This window comes from Thermobia domestica, chromosome 8 (genome assembly GCF_964235325.1).
Source record: "Thermobia domestica chromosome 8, izTheDome1.hap1.1, whole genome shotgun sequence".
NCBI classification, from domain to species: Eukaryota; Metazoa; Arthropoda; class Insecta; order Zygentoma; family Lepismatidae; genus Thermobia; species Thermobia domestica.
The window spans coordinates 204,417,754-204,439,452 of record NC_137461.1 but is presented as its reverse complement, the minus strand read 5'-3'; the positions used below and the strand labels follow the sequence as shown (position 1 = coordinate 204,439,452).

The window sequence follows — 21,699 nt, the reverse complement described above, 5'->3', positions numbered from 1 at the left end:
CTACGTTTTCCCAATTGAGACCCACATTCGCCTGTGCAAACGCGAGACGGTAAATGTTGTGGTCGTCTGAGAGTTTTTACTTCACGGCAGCAACATGGCCACGTAACTCAGCATGACGAAATCAAAGAGGTATGATATAAAACTAATGAGAACTGTATATAGAAATACTAGAAAAATACACATGAAACAAAACCTCCACATTGAAATACAATTAAAATTAAAACCTAATGAGATACCTAAGCATGGTGTAATTTCACTAGTGCAGCAATGCCTGGTTCAATCTTCATGACGAACATTATCAAGCCATCTTCAACTGATAAGCGATTTCTTATCTTTGTTTTAATGTTTACCATAAAAAAAACACTTTCGCACAAGTACGATATAGCAAATGGAATTATTACTTTTAAAGCAGCAATCACCAGACCAGGATATTCTTCTCTCCTCATCAGGCAGAACTTGTCCAAGTCTTCGTTACAGAAAACCAGTTGCAAAGACTTGTCGCATGATCATTCTATTATTTGGTCAAGAAGTTGTGGGCTTAGATCGGATACATTAATGGCCTTTTCAATGAAGGAGTTTAATATCCATCTTGAACCAGCACCTTCGTCGTTGGGAATATAGATATTACAGTTACTGTATCCACTGTCACTGCCGGGCGCCGAAAAGAGGGGCCACACATTTCAGAGGAAGTGTGTTACTCAAGTTAGGAAAGTGCATATGCACATGTGTAAAATAGAAGGAAAAACGTAATAAAATGTGCTCAAAATTAAGGAAAGGTAGGGTTTATTTTGAAAATGTTATTGAGCTTCGTGCCAACCATGGTGGCGCTTCGTAGCTAGTCTGTCGACGTCACTCATATATACGGTGACATCGTACTATACTCTCGCCCCGGGCAATGATTTTCCATGGCACTGTTCACTATAAACAAAAAAATGGATTCTACTATTATAGAAATAGGTATGTTAAAAATCCCACACAAGCTTATTATAAAACAAATTATAAAAGGGTCGCTGGCAAGAGCGTGTGATAAAAGGGGATCGTGATAGGAATTAGATTGAGAACCACTGGCCTAGAGTAATTTTAACCACATTTCTTATAGTTTCAAAAAGAGTGCTGTCGGGTTACCTATGGTGAATGGGAGGGGGATACATATAAAAGATTGCTAGAAAATGATCGATATTAGATTCATAGTTTTCGGGGTCGCTTAGATAAATAGTGAGACTTTCAATTTCGCTTAACTCCGATTAAGCTCTCATTAGTAGGGATGGGCACGAACGACTTTTCTTTGAAACTCGACTCGACTCGAAACAGACATCTTTGAGATCTACTCTTGGACTCGGCGCGAAAAATATCTTCCAACTCGACTCGGATTAGAGTCAAGTCGAACCAAAACGAGCCAAATCCTGTGTGTAGTCCTACCTAGACAATACATAGACAATAATTATTCTATCATCAATTATACTACTGTTACTACAAATAATAATAATAATAATAATAATAATAATAATAATAATAATAATAATAATAATAATTATTATTATTATTATTATTATTATTATTATTATTATTATTATTATTATTATTATTATTATTATTATTATTATTATTATTATTATTATTATTATGACAACACCGTGTACAAACATGAACAGTTAGTAAAGGAATACTAAAAGCTAGTTGACTGCCGACGTCGGTAGTCATGAAGTCTACAAGGCAAGGACATCGTTCATTACCCTAAGCTGTAAGCGTCGGTGGACTACAGATGGTCAACTATTTCACCCCGGCTATTTGAAGCGATCGCAAAGCGCATTTATTGCTCCTGCGTATGCTTGAAATACGCTGACCATGTATTTAAATCTGAGCGGCTAAACGTGAACGCGAAAGCAATAAAATCACTGAAAAAACGTCGGCTCGAGCGTATTTGGTGTAGGTCGGAACAATAGACCGCCTGCTGTTTAAAAGATTTCAAAAGGAAGGACAGAAAGGAAAGACGTGTTGCCAGGCAAGGGGATTGTAGCAAGAAACAGCTGCTTGGAAGACGCTTTGTGCAGAGGATGGAACTGTGCTATTATAAAGTATGTGTGTGTATAACAAAAGAAAATTCACAAAAATAGAAGGAAATTCCGAAAAATAGCTAATCACAGAAAAATCTATGTAACACGGTGATTTCTCGTGATACACTTGATTGACAGTTAGCTGGTGCCATGGTAATCTATAAGCAAAATATTTGGCTTTAGGCAAAAGATGAAACAACGAAATAACTTGAATTTGAGCCCCTATCTCCGAAGCTCGAACTCCACCCCCAAACAGATAACCACAAGTGTAATCACAAAGAGAAATTTTCAGTTGTGTTTGAAAACGTGTCCTGTGTACATCTCCAATCATGGTTAGTGTGTTTAACGCAGAGGCGTTTATAATCGGAATACAAAATAGGCCATGCCTATATAATTTAAGAGATACGAACTACATGAATCGTGACTTAACAATAAAAATGTAGAGAGAAGTAGCTGCAATATTTGTTCCAGACTAGGAGGGAATGGAACAGAATTCTCAGAATGAAGAAGGAAGAATATTCTTATTTTATGGTTTCATTTAATACGTTAAGTAGAGCTACATCGAGCTAAATTGTATGTTCACTATGAATAATAATAATAATAATAATAATAATAATAATAATAATAATAATAATAATAATAATAATAATAATAATAATAATAATAATAATAATAATAATAATAATATACTTTGTTACAGTTGTGCCAACTTCCAATATACCTAATATATACCAAACCTTAAGGCGCAACAGTCCGAAAGGGCCAGGGCCGGCTATCCGGCATTTTATGGGGTGGATATGTTAGATGATGGAACAATTGCCCTTAGATGGTCTAAGCCATAGATGTGTGCACAAGAGAAAGGCGGAAAATGCCACCTCTAATAGTTTGGTACTTAGGTATATCGAAAATGTTTTAAACAGCAAAGACCATAATTTTAAATTGGGATTCAATACATCTTATTCTCTTTCCAGTCTTTGAAATGACCGAAAAACTACGTTGCCAAATTATTTCGAAATTTAGTTTTGTAAAACAAACACATAATGTTTCAGTTTCCAGACATTTCTTTCCATGCAGCTTAGAAATATTCCTGAGAAAGATATGTAATTTTATTTTATTTATTTATTTTAACTGCAACTGCTCGTGTTTTATCAACTTTGTTCTGAAACTGAAAATAAGGTGCTAAAATTGGTAGAGAGTAGGAGTTTCAGAATTAGCCTAAATCATGAGAAGAAAAAAATTAAAAGATTAAACCAGAGAATTGGTTAAAAATATCATGATGTAAATTTTATACTTGGTGGCTTGGAATTTAGCGGTCCTTTCAGCACCGAAGCTATACAAGATGTGAACCTACAGTTTAAGGTGGAATCTAAACAACCTTTATGCGCTGAAACTTTTCAATGATCTCCCACAGGATTCGAATCCGGAACCCCATTCTCCAAAGGCACGTGCATAGCTAGTAAAGTATAAAGTAGTGTAAATGTTGGAATTTATTGATTGGGGTCTAATATTTGTTTTCGATACAGAGGATATCTTAGAAAAAAAAATGCCTCTTGCTCCGTCTCTTTCGACTATATCAGCGAGGCTACATCAGACGTGAACTACAGCTCAACGTGGGACCCTAACCTAGGGTGGCCATCCGTTCACTACCATTCCCGGTGTCCCGAAAAATTTTCCCGGGACGCCAAAATGTCCCGTATTTACGTACACTGGGTACAAAAAACTTTCCAATCTAAAATTTCCTAATTTATATTATTATTTTCTAAGCTATGTAATTATATTGGAATATGTCTAATTACTGAGCAACGTCATTACGACTTTTGCGATATTGGATGTGGTGGTTGCACTGTTTTCCCTCCTAGGCCTCCCCTCAAGACTCCCACTGCGCAGACGACAGTGCAATGGGCTGAAAGTCTTATGAAAAACAAACTGTTTTTACTCTCTGTTTTGGGGGGTGGAAGACTGAGGCGCTGTCATCAGAACAGTACAGTTTTTCCGTGATTTAACTAAGATGTAATATACTGTCATTTACGAAAGGGGAACAAAGTATAGAACAATAAAACTGAAAGTAAAAAGAAAACTAGTTCTAAGTGAAATAATGTTTAAAAGTAAGAAAAAGAAAATAAAGGGAGTTGGAAGTTGAGAGTAGTTTGTTATAAATTCTGCCAGTGACAGATTTTGTTGTTGACATATTGATGAGTGTTTCATATATTTTCAGTCTTCTTGTTCACCTCAACCATAGGTTGGTGGGCAACATGGATATTTTGAAACTTTTCTGTCGCTTGGAAGAGATAATGTTTTCAAAACTTGTTTTTTGGTAGTTGCTGATAGTTACTTGTTATTTAATTAATTCCACAACCTTTTCAATAGGTTTTAAAACGAAAAAGTGTAAATTTGCCTTTTTTGTGAGAGATACAGAGAGAGAGAGAGAGAGAAATAGAGAAGGGAGAGCCAAAATATATATTTAGGGGAGCAATCTATCCAAAAGTAAAAAGTTGTCCCGTTTTTTCTAGTTGATGATTTGATGACCCTACCCTAAGCACATAACCTCCTGCCTAGAATCGAATCCAGGTCTACCACGCCAAAGACACGTACGCTTACCACTAGTCACGAAGGAGCTCCATATATTGATGGAAACGAGACCGAGACTAATACGATGTTTTTCGACTCGAGACGAGACCGAGAGTGTATTGAGTTTCATCTCGTCTCTATACCATTCCTAACATACATACACATCCTTTTTATACAGATACACAGATTAATATGGATTTTATACAAATTAATACACAGATTATTCTCACAAGAAACCAACTGAAGTAGTTCATTCTCATTCTACACTTCTGGCGCGGGAAGTGAAAAGAAAAGACCTGGAAACCCTGACTGGCTTATAGTATGATTTACAACTCTGGTGAAACTAAAATTACCGTATAGCCACCTAGGCCGCGTTCGCTCTGGGGGTAACGCTCTCTCGACTAGCCTAAGTCTTAACCTCTCGCCAGAAATTGGTGGCCCCGCAGCGACGATCCGTGATGGCCCAAGTTCCATTTTGAAAACTTTACTACCAGCGGCAGAGACGCGATGAAACGCCAACGAACCACAAAATTACTCTCCCAAAATATGTTAAAATGCCTATATGTGTGATTTGTTTATATTTAGCTGAATCTAAAAAACACAAAACAAATACCCCGGGGTGGACGCGAACTATAAAAATTACGATTACTAGGCACGTGTTCTGACTTCCCCACGGAAACGATCATAAAAAGCTTGGTTGTTGAAGGATAAATCATTGACGTCTTAATTTAGCCAATCAGACAAACCCCTACAAATCGAGTTCTAGGAGGTCATACCGTGAACCGTTTCAGATTTATTGCTTTCTGGTGGAGTACTATCCATGCGCAAAATTTGAGCATAATAGCCGACATGCATCTTCGGTGCCTCTTATCTTTAGTACAATTTTAACCAGAGATGGTGTGGGTCAATGAAAATTTGATCCACGACCCACCATGACCCACTATCACCCACCACCCAAATGACCCATTGGCCCACTCTGACCCATCAACCATCGTGATCCACTCTGATCCACCACCAACTATGAACCACTCTGAACCATTGCGACCACTCCGACCCACCAAAACCCATCGACATCAACTCTGACCGATGACCCACGTCCTCCTCTCCATTGACTAAAGAGATTACACTTGTAATAAAACAAGACTGTGAAATTATCACTTATCGGAGTTTGAATTTCTACCGTCATTGGCTCAAGCACCTCTTTGTTACAATACTGGTGGGTCTGACCTTTACGATATATAATGGCAAAGTGTTTCTCATCTTCCGAATTAAAATGAATTTAAATTTATCATATTTATTTCTTTGTTGCCTTACAGACACATTTCAGTAGAAAATAGGGTGAAATTTAAAAGTTTCGAATCAAGGAAAAGTAGACCAACGTAAAAAAAAAAAAAAAAAAAAAAAAAAAAAAAAAAAAGAGAGAGAGAAACTAATTTTCTATATAATTAAGCATGCCGTACTAATTGAAAATGCCCATGTAATTAAGTTTACAATACAAATTTTATGGCCATTTTTCTCTAACTTTATGGCTTGATTGCCTTATGCTCGGAACGCTCCATATATTAAACACCAGCTTCAGCAATTATAAATAGAAAGCAGTGGGTATAAAATTCAAAAATAACTTTAGTTTGCATTACTCAATTTTTTTCTCAAATAATATCAATCGTTTTCGATTATTTTTAGAAATCAACCCACTACCAATTTCCAATATATAGAAAATGCACCCCCGTCCCCCGCTCATAAAAGACAATTTTAAAAAATGCCAGGGCATATTCTCTTTATTTTTAATAAAGAGTTATATGCTGAATTTCAGCTCTCAGTTGAACGGCTTGTGAGATACTAAATTTTTCGCAAAAATTCGGACTTCTACTCCCCCTAAGGATATGTATTATAATGAAAGTGACACGCGTATGATAACTTTCCAGTTGGGATTGGAGCCTGATTATATACCAAACGTCAATTCAATTGACTTTGCAATTTGACCGTGATGATTACGCAGACATAGTTACTTTCAATTTTTTATGATACATATCCTTATTTCATATGTTACAGATGATTCAAAAATATTTTTTCAAGCAGTTAGCTCCTCTAGAATCTCACAGGCTGCATCCCAAAATCCAACTCCTACTATCCTATGACAATCCAAAAGTGACTGAACTTTTTTTATTAGGAACAAATGACAAAAGAAAAATGGAGATCTTGAAAGTAAAATGTAGAAAAGCTCGGTGCCCCAATAACTACATATTTCTCCGCCTCTTCATTCCGAACTTAAAAATAAAACTTAATTCGAATATGGTTAATTAGTGAATTTATTACAGTTAAATTCCACTCACTACATGCTACAGCTACAACTATGTAACAAAAAATAACAACTGTGAAACATGTTCTGAATTACTATTAGATTTCTTACGCTATTATTAAACATATTAGAATAGTAAAAGAGGATTGTTCGTGAAATAGTATATTTGCTCATGATTTTTAACTTTTTCATACGGAAAAAATTATAATATTATTCAAGTTTTAAAATTTGCACTCTGCAAATATGTTGCCGTATAGGCAATGGGACTAATGTGGACTAATGGGAAATGCTGCACTGTTAGCGGCGCTGAAAACTTACGATTCAATTCTAATATCGGTTGATTTCGATATCTTTATGTCGCTACGTAACCATCCTGGGTGCTAATGGGAGCTTAATTGGACTTGAATTGAAAGTAGAGCTATTCACCTAAGCGACCACGAAACTATGGATTCGATACTAATATCGACCCGTTTCTAGCATTTTTGATATGTATCCCGACAATACCCTTTTTCCAGACTGTAAGAAATATAGTTAAAATTGCTCTAGATATATCAGAATTATGTTGAAACACACATATAAATCCACTTTTATATTCTGTATAAATAGAGAGTGAGCGAGCGAGAGAGGGCGACTCAAGGCATCACCACTTCCACATTGCAAAAGCCAGGAATTGAATTGAAAATCTATGTAAAGACTTTCTGCTGTGGCATGCTTCATAAGGACAATTCCAGTCTGCTCACGTGACCTTTGGGATTCATGAATTTTTTTGCGAGTGTTCCGACTTTGGATTCTCTGTTTATACCCTCTGTTTATGCATCGAATAACTTTTCAAGAACATAAATGACATTCTGTATTATGAATGTTGAGAATTACTCTCTATATGACAAATAGCTGCAAATAAATACACTACATGATTTATTTATTGCTATTGAACGAGTTTCTTAACTTGTATTTACATCCTCATATATAATACCGACCTACTGTGAAAATTATCTCAGATGTTATATTTTAAACATAATAATTACTATGTTCTGCAATGATTATGTTATATATAAACAACTTATGTATTTTAATGTAATTATTTTATATAATTTTTCATGCATTGCGGAAAATATAATTTTAAAAAATGTATTGATCCAGATGGAATTCGAACCCACAACCTTATGATTTGAAATCCGACAGCTTACCAATGAGCTAACACAAGGACTTCGGGAAATAAGCTTCTAGCGATGTATAACGAATCTCAAGATAATTATGACATTCATATCCATTACAAACGCTGTTTCTGTTTTACTTTGACTTTTATTTTAGTACTCAGGCGATAATTATGTTCTATTTCTTAATTTTGAGCATTCTTTTACATATGGAAAGATTCTTTAACGTATTTAAATGTTCCATTACGTATAGAGAGCTAAATGACAAACAAGCATGTGCTCATATTAATATAAGGTTTCGAAATATTGTATCGTTAAGTATTTCAATCAATGTTGCTTTTTTAAACACTTGGTAACAAGTCTTATTATATTTAAAAGAAGAAAAACACATCTGCAAACTTTTTCCCGATTGCAAAGGCTGGCTTGGAGGTTCGAACCTGGCTTACTATTTCCCGAAGATACCCGAAGCTGGACTTAGAAAATTTTTGCCTCAAAACACCAATAAAGAATGCGCTCAACCTTTTTGAGACAAGGTGTACAATGTCGCCGTCCAATACTCTCGCCCTGGGTGCTCAGTTACCACGGCACGGCATTGGAGTCAAGTCATTTCGTCGTTTCTGCTATGAGCGTAAGTACAAGATTCCAAAAGTCACATTTTTGGGGGGCAAACAATACGTCTGCTAGGTGAAAGCATAGACCGGTGTGTGTTTCGCTTCATTTTCATACAAATGTGTTGCCTTTCCTACTTTATTTTTAATCCCTAGTTGCTTCTTTCGGAAAGTTAAAAAGAAAAAAAAAAAATACAATTCTTCCTTTTTTTATAGTATTTGTAAGTCAAAGCATTGCGTAACCATTGTATTTTATTTATGTAGCTCACAGGACCGCAACTAGGGGGAAGAAAATGAAGCAGTGCCCCGGGCGCATGGTTGGAGGGGCGCATAAAAGGGAGGTTAGATATTAGTATTTTTCCTGCCGGTATTTAATACATTTAATCAGAGTGCGAAATCATGAAATCGAAGTAGGAGGAATTATTTTGCAATCTTCTGACATTATTTCACTGTATTATCCACCAGCAAGGATTTAGTGGGGGAATTTTGTCAAAAAATATTTAATGGGGGATTTCCCCGTTCCCCAAGGATTTCGCACCCTGCTTTTCATCATAAATTTCACTATTTCATTCGATAATAAATAATGAATTTAATGTAGAATAAACTCTCATACATTAAAATATGTATTATAGTGCATTTTTCTCTTCTTTAACCACGTACATTATTAATTTTGGTAGAAAATCATTCTACAAAAACATTCTCTCAGGTTTTCTCCCCCCTTCTCTGTCAGAGCCTTGTTCCGCACCCTACTCAACAAGCTCCGGCGTTTTACCAAACGCCCTTAAAATATGAAGTAAATGAGCTAATTAGGTATTTGTGTGCAGGTTAGCCTGATCTCTCACTGAACCCCTCAATTGAATGTTTATGTAAATTAGATCCCTACATCACAAGCAGTAAATACAGCCAATCTTATTCTACGTTTTTTAATGCATTTCTACAACAGATTGTAGCTTTAGAGGTTCTCGTGAGAATTGGCTAAGTTGTCATAGTATCAGTTGTGCATCGTGGGTGATGATAATGATCCTGAGTTGAGGTGTAAAATTGGACTCCATAGTGGAACAATGGCTGTTCGTATTCGTATCTCAGACGGGGCATAGAATGAGACGAATATGAAAATATGGTTGCTGTAATTTTCCACAGGGTTGGTAAAAGTGAGATTAAGATTTTCGAAACACTTGGCAATTTCTTTTTATCAAGACTTGGCAGTTTCAAGTTTCATCCACCCCCCAATCTTGTAATGCTCGCTACGCCGCTATCAAATAAATGAACTGCCCTCATGATATTCTCAATAACTAAAAACTTTTTCCATATCATCCGTATCCGTATCAACCGTAATCCGAAATATATATGACAGATAATATTGTCAGGATTCGCCCTTTATCATTGGTCAACATTGCACAAGACATTACATATTAATACTTTGAGACAAAAGCGATCAATACATTCAATGTGCACCTTTTATAACAAAATATATATATTCCTACAAGAATCTGAACACTATGGTAAATTTTACAAATTAATTAACCAAAACATTAGAGTAAGAAATTATGAACTCACCTTACGTCCATCTTCTATTTCTTCTAGAATTAATTTAATCATATATGTAGGCATGGTAACAATTTTTAAATTATTACAACAAATAAGTTCAAAATTTTATAATTTAAACGAACTTCTATTTTGCTTTATTGTTCACACAATACTCTGACACCAACCAATACAAATTATTTAAATTTTCTTTTCTTTTTCTTTCTTTCTTTCTTTTATCTAGATTAACGTCTAACGTTATGCACCGAGACTCAGAGAGAACGCTATAATGAGATAGATAATGATGATGATGGTGGAATGAAGGAAGTGGGAAGAAAATGGGAAAACCCTAAGAAAACCCACGTAATACCACCGATCCAACCATATTATAGTTCATCACCATATCATAGTTCATTTGCAAGCCTATCGTGAAAATTTTAGGGGGGACAGTAAAAATTTAGGAGGGCCGGCTCTCTTGGCCCCTTTGGATACGAGCCTGGGATAGGCCATGAGTATAAAATAACTAAAAGGAACTTAAGGTAGAGCAAAACTCGTGCAACGATTTGACGGACAACTATGTCTAATAAGTGCAAGGGAAGAGTTCCCTAAAGAACTTTCTTACCACACGACCGGGATCAAGAAATACTTATTTTTTGTAGGTGTTTTTTAGAAAATGTTTGCATTTATCTGTTTCGATTGTGTCATAATGCTTTTATGGATAATAGATTTAGCTGAGGACATTATTAATTATTATTCTTATGTATAAATTCATATGTAGAAAAGTGAGATAACTTGAGATTATTGGGCACGTCATAACATCAAAATGCCACTAGACTAGAGTTCACATTGTTCCCTTCGTTGGCATCTTGCAAGTATACTTTTATCTCAAGTCAAAATACCAGCTTACATTTTATGACATAAAATGAGGAAGAAAGTGGATCGAGCTTTTGTAAGTGCCAGTCTCAGCATTTGTCTGATATGAAAAAGGAATACAGGAAGAGTTTGGGTATTTGCAGACCCGTATTTAGGTAAGTGCTATTCCGTGCTTGAGCACAGGACGGCAGAATTTAGGTGGCGGCAAAATTTTGGATTTTTAAAAAAAGATTCACAATAAAGTAATATTTAAGACTAGCAACCCGCAGAGTCCCGGTATGTGTTTAATTACGGTAGTTACTAATTAGCTAAGTTATCTGATCATTTTTGAAAAAAAGTCATCCTCTTCTCCCTCCCCCCAACCCCAAGGATGAACTTGAACATCATGAAAACTGATATCGTTAAACTCAGCGATCTCGAAAACTATGAATTCAGCACTAATATCTGTCGTTTTGGATTACTTTTAAAATCTCGCCTTCTCCCTGGGGAGTGGAGTATGACCTTGAAGTTGAATTGGATCAAAACTGTCACTTGTTAATCTCAGCGACTCCAAAAACTGTGAATTCAATTCTAATACTGGTCGTTTTCGGGGCGGGTGGGGGGACGGGAAATTAATACTTTATCTTGATGCACGAATGGATACAGACTTCAGTTCAGCGGAAAAAAAAGTTCAGTGGAAGAACTTAAAACAAGTTCTAAATTATCGTGAAATGAGAGTATTCTTCACAAATGTGAACCAGCCATGTGATAAATGTGAAACAGATTGTGTCAAGTGCCATGCTGAGAATGGACAATGCACACACCTAACAACACATCCATTGCTTCGTTTTCTCCAAGACCCTTTCATTTCAAGAAATAGAGTTAGTCGTGTGTTCGTCTTACAGTTAGTGAATAGGATTTGATCAGTTCAGTGCAGTTTTCGAAGTGTTCACTGATATCCGCCAAGTACGTTTCCTTTGCTGCATTTTGTTTATTTATTTTTAAAGAATAAATCATCGTGTTACATTCCGTTTAGCAATATTGGTGTCTAAGCATGATTAGGAACTATTAAGAATTAGCGTTACTCACAGGCTGAGAAGTTTCCCTTTTATATGTAATAAGGATTAATTACATCAACAAACTTTGCTTAAGAAAGTGAATTCAGCTAACGACAAAGATAATTTCGAAAAGGGTTATCTCCAGCTTTAGACAAAAATGACTTTACACATAGCTTTCCTCTATGTTAACGAAATCAGCTTATCGAGGTTAAACATGTAAATAGAAACTGAAGAGGGAAAACCATAGGCTATTAAGGATTGGCTAGTTCATTGGGTTCAGTTTCTGGTGTAATTGAAAGTACTTTTTACCTTTATTAAATTATGTAATGACGTCATTACATTCTAACCATTTAATATTTATTCCATCACTTGCATCTTTTTTGTTTCCTTGTATTGTGATTTCTAGAAGGAAATTTAGGTATAAGACTGGCCACCCTGTAAAAATTCTTTACAGCTGGCAGTGGGTGGAGAAACTCAGCTGGAAGGGTCGCTAAGACCAAATTCCGTAGCCTTGCAACCTCCTGAGATGCGGATTATATACAGTGTTTCTCAACCACAAATTTCACTTGGCGAGAGCTGGGATCGAATCAGGGACAACACCCACCAGAAGTGAGCCACCGCAGTCCAGTTTTTTCTATACTAAGAATATTATCCCAAAATGCTAAACAGAGTGGGGAAGGACTTTCGCAAATATTTATTAAATGTATATTAGTACTCCATAGGTCTCTGTGGCCTGTTAAAATTGACAGTGGCGCACCCTGGGGAACGTAGGCAGAACTTTATCACGGAGGTTCAAGCTCTCAGCCTTAAATCCTTTCAGGATAAGCGTATATATAGGGGGTAGTTGATAACAAAACCCGGGAGGTGATTCCCAACACTGAGATAAGAGGAAAAGTATATAGACCACCCAGGGTGTAGAAATGTTTCCTTTTGGTGCTATGCCACCTGAAATTGTTTTCGTAAAATGCAAAAACAGCCACAACTTGAGATGTCGGATCGAAGTCTGTAAAAGGGAATGTCCATTATTTTTAGTCGTAGATTCCAGTAATATACAATTGGATGTAAGTGCAGGAGCAACGCAAAGGTGATCCCCAAGAAAACTGGAATATTCATTCAAGTATTTTATCATAAGTTGAATGAGGAAAGTGAACAATAATCAAGTACAAGATTACAACAATCAAAAGTAATAGTACATCATTCAAATTATTCAACACACCAAAATAAGACGACTTAAAAAAAAGCAAGTTGAAATCTTTTCTAAAATGATTATGATACTCTATTCAGCAACTCAGAGAAAATTCAAAAAATCCCGTGTCGGGTTTGGTCACTATGACCACAATATTGATAGCCTATTTCCAACGCCAAAACGTTTTATGGAAACCATGGCATTTACTTTAACCGACTATAATAAAGGGGACAGCTTAACAAGATCAGTGACTGTCCGTTAGGGTGGAGCATTTTACACTTTTGTTGGAAATTCGATGACGGCTAGTGCGGAAAAGGTGCCATTAGTAGCACCGACCTTACTGATTTTTAATTTTTTTTTTTTTGACAATCCCTTACCCTGCCCCCCGGACCAAGTTTTTAAGTGTTTGGTTAGGCAACACGCACAACACCAATGACAGAGAAGCTACTTGTGGTCGTTTTAAAGTTACCTGATGGCTATAATACAATTATTTTATTAAAAGAAACTTGTAACAATGCCAGTAAATAATTTTAGAATGTTTATGAGTCAAAGTACAGCCATATTAGCTCAGTTGTTGGAATTAATGTCCAGATTTTGTTTGGAATGCCACGTTAACGATGATTATAGGCATAGCTCTTGATATAGCACGATTTGTTTTTGGCAACTCGTCGCTTGTTATGTACACCGACAGCAAATGCCATCTAGCGGCATGCTACACAACTTCGTGGTTGCTTACTTTGGCGACGCTCTTCGAGCGTTGTCGCAACGTCCGGCTCCGTCTAGAAGATTCGTGCACCTCCCGCTCGCTTCGTTGGCTCCAGAACTTACGCCGACGTTTCTAGAATATTCTCACTCGAAGTTCGGCGGTGGTATAAATATTGCATACTTCGGCCAACCAATCCAACAGGCGAGTTTATTGCAGCTTAAGCTTTAACGGTTTTAGTTCGCTACTGTTTCTGTTAAGACAGAGAGTTTGTGCATTGTAACTAAGTCTCTTTTTGATATTGCGTCTTGCAAATGTAAAACCGCTAAAGATTGCAACTGTGAGAGGACACGCAAGATTCCAAAACGAGAATTCAAGTTTCTTTTGGAACAGAGAACATCACGGAAAATGAGCATTGGTAACATTGACGTCCGAACAAGCAAATCTCTGTCAAAGATGTTTCCCCGTAAAGTAAGTAGATTTAAGGGGCAGACAACCAAGAAAGACGCTGGAAATGTTGGAGTAAGTCCATCAAGTAGTGGGATTAGGCATAGGCACAGGTCAAAGATACTGGCGTCGTCAGGGGAATCCAGCTAAGCTGTTGAATCGGGAAGCACGTCGGGATCTGACTTCGAGGCGCGACCAAGAAGGAAATATAGCCTAAAGCGCATCTGTCTTCAAAATACAGTGGAGGCAGCGTTTAGAACTGGAGCTTCAAACAGACAGGTTGCTTTGATCGCTTCTGCATACTTCAGGACGCGAGACTCATAACGCCAGAGGACAAAAATCTTGTTGTTGACAGATCTAAGGTACGAAGAGGAAAACATAAACTGGGCGAGAAGATCCAGAAAGAAAAGGCTCGATGCAACTCTTGTGGAAGAAAAAATTAAGGGCAAACTACGAAGACGAGAGGTTACAGAAAGGCATATCACAGTTCTGCATATCACAGTTCAGCATATCGGAGCCCGGTTCAGAATACTTGGGTCATGCCACACCTAAGTCAGGCACTGGCAAGGATATCGCCGACTCTATATTGGAGCTTTTAGAGAAGAACCAGTACGATGTGTCAAGTCTTGAGGCAGCCGGCAGCGATGGTGAAGCCAAAAACACAGGATGGGATAACGGCGTGATAAGTCAGATACAACGATCCCTAGGCAAGGAACTGCAGCATCTCATTTGCCTTCTTCATACCAACGAGTTGCCATTTCGACACCTGGTTACCGAATTGGATGGTGGGACAACCTGACCCAACGCTTTTTCCGGCCAGAAAGAAATTAAAGAATTGTGAAGGTTCACTTATCGTCTCCTTTACACCCATTCCTGTTGAATGGGTGTTTGAAATGAAAACAACAGATGGTTTAAGCAGCGATCAGAATTATCTCTTTGAAATTTGTAAGGCTGTTACTACAAGAATGTGTACTACCGATCTAGCAAACAGAAAACCAGGATCATTATCACATTCACGATGGCTTACATTGGCCTGTAGGATGCTTCGCCACTACATCAGTACTGATAATCCTAGTTCAAGTTTGTATCTACTTTGCCAGTACATTGTTAAAGTATACGCTCTCGTCCGGTTTTCAATACGGCGAAATCCTTCGTGCGAAATGGGCGCCATGCATCTGTTTAGCATAGTTAAGCTATTACGTTTTCTACCAGAAAATCTACAATACATAGTTCATTCTATTCTAGAAACAAACAGATACTACGCTCATCATGAAAACCTGCTGATAGCGATGACAACAGATGAAAATCCGCATATTCGAACGTTAGGCTGGAGAAGGATAAAAAAGTGCAGCAGGCAGAAGACTACGAGATCAAGCCGTCCACGTGACTTCATTGTTCCGAAATTAAACTTTACAGCTGAAAGTTACTACGACACGATTAATTGGCCTAAATGTCTAACAGAGCCGCCAATCGCACGAAACGTAACGGATCAGCAGCTTGAAGAAAACATCCGAACTTCAGCTACTCTAACAACAACATTCCCTTGCCATAATCAAGCTGTGGAACGCACAGTGAAGCTGGTGTCCGAGGTAGCATCGAAAAAGTGCGGCCAGACGCAAGAGATATCTACGTTAGAGCCAAACTGATGTCTAGAACAAGAATGTCCCACTTCGAGACCAAGAAGAACTACGTGACCTAAGGTCAAAGGTCAACGTATGCCTACTGGGTACATGGGTGGATGAAACTCGATGTGCAACCACCTCCCCGTGGTATGTTCTGGGTTATTTTGCGTACAGAGCAAAATAAGCGAAGAGTTGCACAAAGAACATCGTGTTATATTAAGGGCTATGCCTATAATCATCGTTAATGTGGCATTCTAAACAAAATCTGGACATTAATTCCAACAACTGAGCTAATATATCTGTACTTTGACTCGTAAACATTTTAAAATTATTTACTGGCATTGCTACAAGTTTCTTTTAATAAAATAATTGTATTATAGCCATCAAGTAACTCTAAAAACTGCCACAAATAGCTTCTGTGACATTGGTGTTGTGCATGTTGCCTAACCAAACACTTAAAAACTTCAAATCCGTTGGGGCAGGGTAAAGAGTTGTCCAAAAAAAATCAGTAAGGTAGGTGCCACTAATGGCGCCTTTTCCGCACTAGCCGTCATCGAATTTCCAACAAAAATGCGAAACTCTCCACCCTACTGTCCGTAATGGATCAGCCTATGTAAACCCAAACCATACACCGCATGACATGCACAGTTAAGTCAGAATAGAAGTTGTCTTAGATCTTCAAATATAAACTATCTGCGTATCCTTCCTTCTTGCTTGTTGAAGGAGGTTTAATTAGGAAAGGTACCAAATCATCAATAATATCTGTTTTGTCCTCAAATTGGTCCCAGAAAACAAGTAGTGCCTCAAAACATTGTGTATCCTGTATAGTTGATTGTGAGATATAATGCATCTTGTATGGCAGCATACAGCTACTTTCAAAGAAATATGTCAGTAATCTACTACATACGTTGTCACACATTACGAAAAAGCTCTTGCCGTTTTGGTGGGTATGGTGAAGGTCCTAGCACAAAAGATGTGGAACATCCGGGACGTGCAGGAAAGACTTGTCACCTAGACATACAAGATTCCATGTTTCCGGTGAACCACTCAGACTGAACCAGAATAATGGAGCAGTACTTACACGGGAAGGTTACGAACTGGCTCCGCTGAGATCCGAACGAGGCAATTGATTTAGCATTTGATATATCGTGAGTTAGAACATATTTTGTAATGTAAAAGCTACTAGCTGGCAGAATAGTTTGAATCGAGTCATTTGTTCGGAAACGGTTGGGTAGATGGAAATTTCGACAAACACGTATCCAATCTTTTTCAAGGGCACACATTTTGGGGTAAAAAAAAAGTTTGTTTCAGGGTCCCCCGCAGGGTTCCAGACGGGTTTCAACTCTGAAGTTTCAAATGGCAAGCGGGTTAAGTAGCACATCGTTTGAAAGTTATTGTGAAATGAAAGAAGATGGAGCAAGTCTTCAATCTCTACGCTAACCCTATGCAAAATGGCGGCTGGTCAAAATGTAAACAAAAGCTTAATTGAAAAGTTCATGGCCAAACCTATGAATCGGAAATGGTGAGACAAATATGAAAACAGAAAAGCACGTGTGGCATTATTTTCAATGTGCAACGATTTAAAGTAAAAACGTCTTGTTCCAGGCTCCCCGCAGGTCCCAGGTGAGGTCCAACTCAAAACTTCCTAAGCCAAGAGGTTAAGTAGCGTATCGTTTGAAAGATGTGAAATGAAAGAAGATGGGTTCACAATGACGGCTAATTTATGTATGATACAAACAGGATAGAAAATGAAAGTGAGAATAACATAAAATAAGAAATAATCGAAATGAAAATAAATAAAAACAGAAAAAAAAGGTAATCTCCGTTCTATGATGCTTCCAATCGTCTGCTGCGGCGGTTATAGGTGTCGCCTGGTTGCAACAACTTCTATACTTCGGTCGCGTCACTCGTAGATCTCTTTATTTCAACAAGTCGAATGAATGAAGATGCAACATAATTGTCAGTTGTGATTGTCATATGCAACATAATTGTCAGCATTTATATACAAACTCATTTTTCACTAGGGCAGCCATATTGGATTACAGATTATACGTTTTTTACTTTTTGTGGGTATTTGCTTTTGATAATAAACGTAAATACCACATTTCTCTTCTCCAGCTCCAGTGGTTACAGCTGGACATGCGTGGAACACATAGAGCGTCATTTTGAATTCAAGATGTCGCATTTTTGAACGTTTCATGTATTTTCGTCACATACGCTTACTAACCAACATTGATGCCAAACTTTGGTTTTCCTAGCTTCAAGAGTTTAGAGTGCCTATGCTTTCGACACAGGTTTCAAGCGGCTATCTTGGATTCAAGTTTTTGTTTACATTTTGACCTTCTGTCATTTTGCACAGGGTTATCGTAAAGAGTCGAGACTCTTTCTACGTTCTTTCATTTAACAACAATTCTCAAGTGATGTGCCACTTAACTCCCCTTGCCATTTAAAAACTTTCAGTTGCGAACCTGCGGGGACCAGAAACAATACTCTTTTACTTTAAATCTTTGTACTTTGAAAATAATACCACAAGTGCTTTCCTGTTTTCACATTTGTCTCACCATTTCCGATTTCTAGAGTTGGCCTTGAACTTTTCAATTAAGATTTTGTTTACACTTTGATCCGCCGCCATTTTGCATAGGATTGGCGTAGAGAGTCGAGACTTGCTCCACCTTCTTTCATTTCGCAAGAGCTTTCAAACGATGTGCTACTTAATTCCCTTTGCCGTTTGAAACTTTTCAGTTGGACTCTGCCTTTAATTCTGGTGCACACTTTTATATCACAAATTGTGTGCCCTTGAAAATGATGGGATACGTGTTCGTCGAGTTTTCTATCTACCCAACCGTTTCCGAACAAATGACCCGGTTCAAACTATTCTGTCAGCTAGTATCTTTCACATTACAAAATATGTTCTAACTCACGATATCTCGACCGATGGCAAGTATGACTTTCGGATTCGTCTAGTTATAATATATCAAATGCAAACACAATTGTTTCATTCGGATCTCAGCGGAGCCAGTTCATGACCTTCCCTTGTTAGTTTTTAGTAACTTTCTCAAACTCATTTTTAATATTTCTTCCGAGATGACTCCTGAATTCAACATTTTATGAAGCTAGAAACTGAACAAGAGGTTATAAATACCCTCTCTAAAATATATACTATTTCCAGCGCTGTTGTTTCGCTCGAATATTTATATGTGGTATACAATCGATAGTAATTCCACGTTTCAGTCTTTTTTTTTTTTTTTTTTTTAGATCAAACCAACACACTGTATGGCGCTTGTTGACTAGCGTGTGTACCATTGGTCCTGGATTCGATTCCCCGTGAGAGAGCATTAAATTTTAACGTACCACGATTGTCCGGATTCTACCTTACACTGTAGGTCCATTCTCGCATAACGTTTGTGCTGAAAAGAGACGTTAAACTAAAACAAACAAACAAGAAACAACAATCTAACAAAATCATTACCGTTTGTAGCCCTACGAAGTATGGATATATTTATATTGGGAACCACTAGCAAATATAGGAAAATAATCACATGGATCAAAAAGATGAGGACAGTGGCGGATATTGTAATGAAAATGAGGAGACATTGCAGTGACAGTTGGACGACCATATCGCAAGAAGAAATAATAATAGGTGGACAAAAGCAATCCTTGATTAGATATCAAGGGACAATGGGAGAACGTGAGAAACATCCTTATACAAGGTGTTGTGTTGAAATAAAGAAGCACTGGAGTAGCCAAAGATTTGCCAAAGTTAGATGATAGTGGAGAAGAGTTCAATATACATCCATCTAGTAATGCATTGATAGTGATTCACATAGTAAATATAATTTGTTTTCAGAATATAATGATATGGTTTAATTCGCTGTATAAATTGCAATATTTGTCAAAATCAGTCTATTCGGGATTATTACCATTTTGATTAGTTAACTCTTTGCTGTACTTAATGTATCATGTTTAGAGGATAAATATATTGTTCAGTTGGTTTGAAATTTTACATACCTTCGAGCAGTGAGCTATATGAGATGTGGACCTACAGCTTAATGTGAGATCCGAACCACGTGAGTTCCCAGGAAGTCGAACCGTGTCCCGTGCTAACCATATAGCCATCTGTAAAATTATTATACAAATATCTCTTCCCTAGTAAGTTGAGCTTTTCATGCGTGCCTTTGGCGAGGGAGAACCGGGTTAGATTTCCGGTGGGGTTTGGATTCCCTTTAATCTGTAGGTCCACATCTCATATAATCTCGCTGCTGAAAAGGACACTAAACTTAAATCAATCAACCAAACAAACAACAAAAATAAAACCTAGCACTCAGAACTCTCCCTCGAGATTTTGTCTTGCGTTCGCTGTCCATCGTTTGAGACACTTAAGTAAGTAGGTTGCAGGTTGTGAAAGTAGAGAAAATAATGCACCAAAATTTGCCAATAATATGACTCAAGAAAATAGAAATGGAATGAAATCTTTGAGTTCAACGTCCTACAAATATGCGCTTAAAGCTAAGGAAGGCAGATGATTAAGGCAAGTGAATAATGACGAAAGAGCCGATGGAATGATAATGAGGGAGGAAACGGGAGTATCCCGAGAAAAGCCACGGACACGATGTTGTCTACCACAATCTTACTTAGTCAGAAATCAAATCAGAACCCCATGCAAAGGACATAAGCGCGCTACCACTGCACCACAGTATTCCCGTATGTGACTTAAGAAACACCAGAAAGTATTCATTGAGCAGTCTTTGCTTAATACATAAAGTTTGAGATTATTTTGACGCAATTCCCCCATTTGTTGGTAACACTTTTTGTTTAATCTCATACCAGATTCTCCTGACAGCTGAATGTTCTGACTAAACTACAAAGCTTCCTCGGAGTTAAAAGTGTGTATTGATTATGTCACAAGTCACTTCCCTAATAGGTTCTCACCTACAGGAATACTATAGGATGAATTAAAGGCCGACAGAAATAACTAACACTGGACATTTAGATGCAGGTAATAATTGGAATACTTTTATTAATGGTGCATATGTTGGTGTTCACCAGATGGGCTACTTACAGAACTGTAATCGGTTTGACTACGAGATTCGTATTCAGGATTTTTTACGCTTCAAAATTTTGTTAAATGACGTGAACTGTTGTCCATAAATGTTATGATAAATCGGACTTATTACTCAGAAGTGTGGTGCCCTTCCATATGCAGACCCTGGGCGTTTCGCCCATATAAAGGCAGCCACTGCTTCTCGAGTAAAGCTTCCAAGCATGTAGGTACCAAATTTCACAATAGTAAATCCCCACGTTAAGCGGGTTTGCATATCCAGGCTCCTAACTATGAAATCATTTACGATCACTCCAACCCCAATCATTTCACAGATTCAACCTGTTGCATATAAGTTATTAGGACGTAAAATTGAATGTAGTTCATACGAAAAGACCTTTATGCATTGCAAGACCCAAATATTCACCACAAGCTTATAGTGGTATCGACATAAACAAAAAAGTGAGGAGCAGGAAACTACACAAAAGTCTAAAGAAGCTCAGTGAAGACGTACGAACAACGAGGCGAGTAACATCGTCTCTGCCGTCTCTCTAGTTTCGAGTGTTTGTTTACATCGCTATCTTTT

The 21,699-nt window shown here is 37.5% G+C and overlaps 1 protein-coding gene across 1 annotated transcript in view; it reads left to right on the top strand.

The window, feature by feature from the left end:
* The window catches only part of LOC145692429 (uncharacterized), a 29,271-nt gene extending 9,329 nt beyond the window's left edge, over positions 1-19,942 (top strand). The window contains exon 2 of the mRNA XM_081767738.1: positions 19,923-19,942. Coding sequence (XP_081623864.1) covers positions 19,923-19,942 — 20 coding nt within the window. The remainder of the gene's footprint in view (positions 1-19,922) is intronic.
* The last annotated feature ends 1,757 nt before the right edge of the window (positions 19,943-21,699 follow it).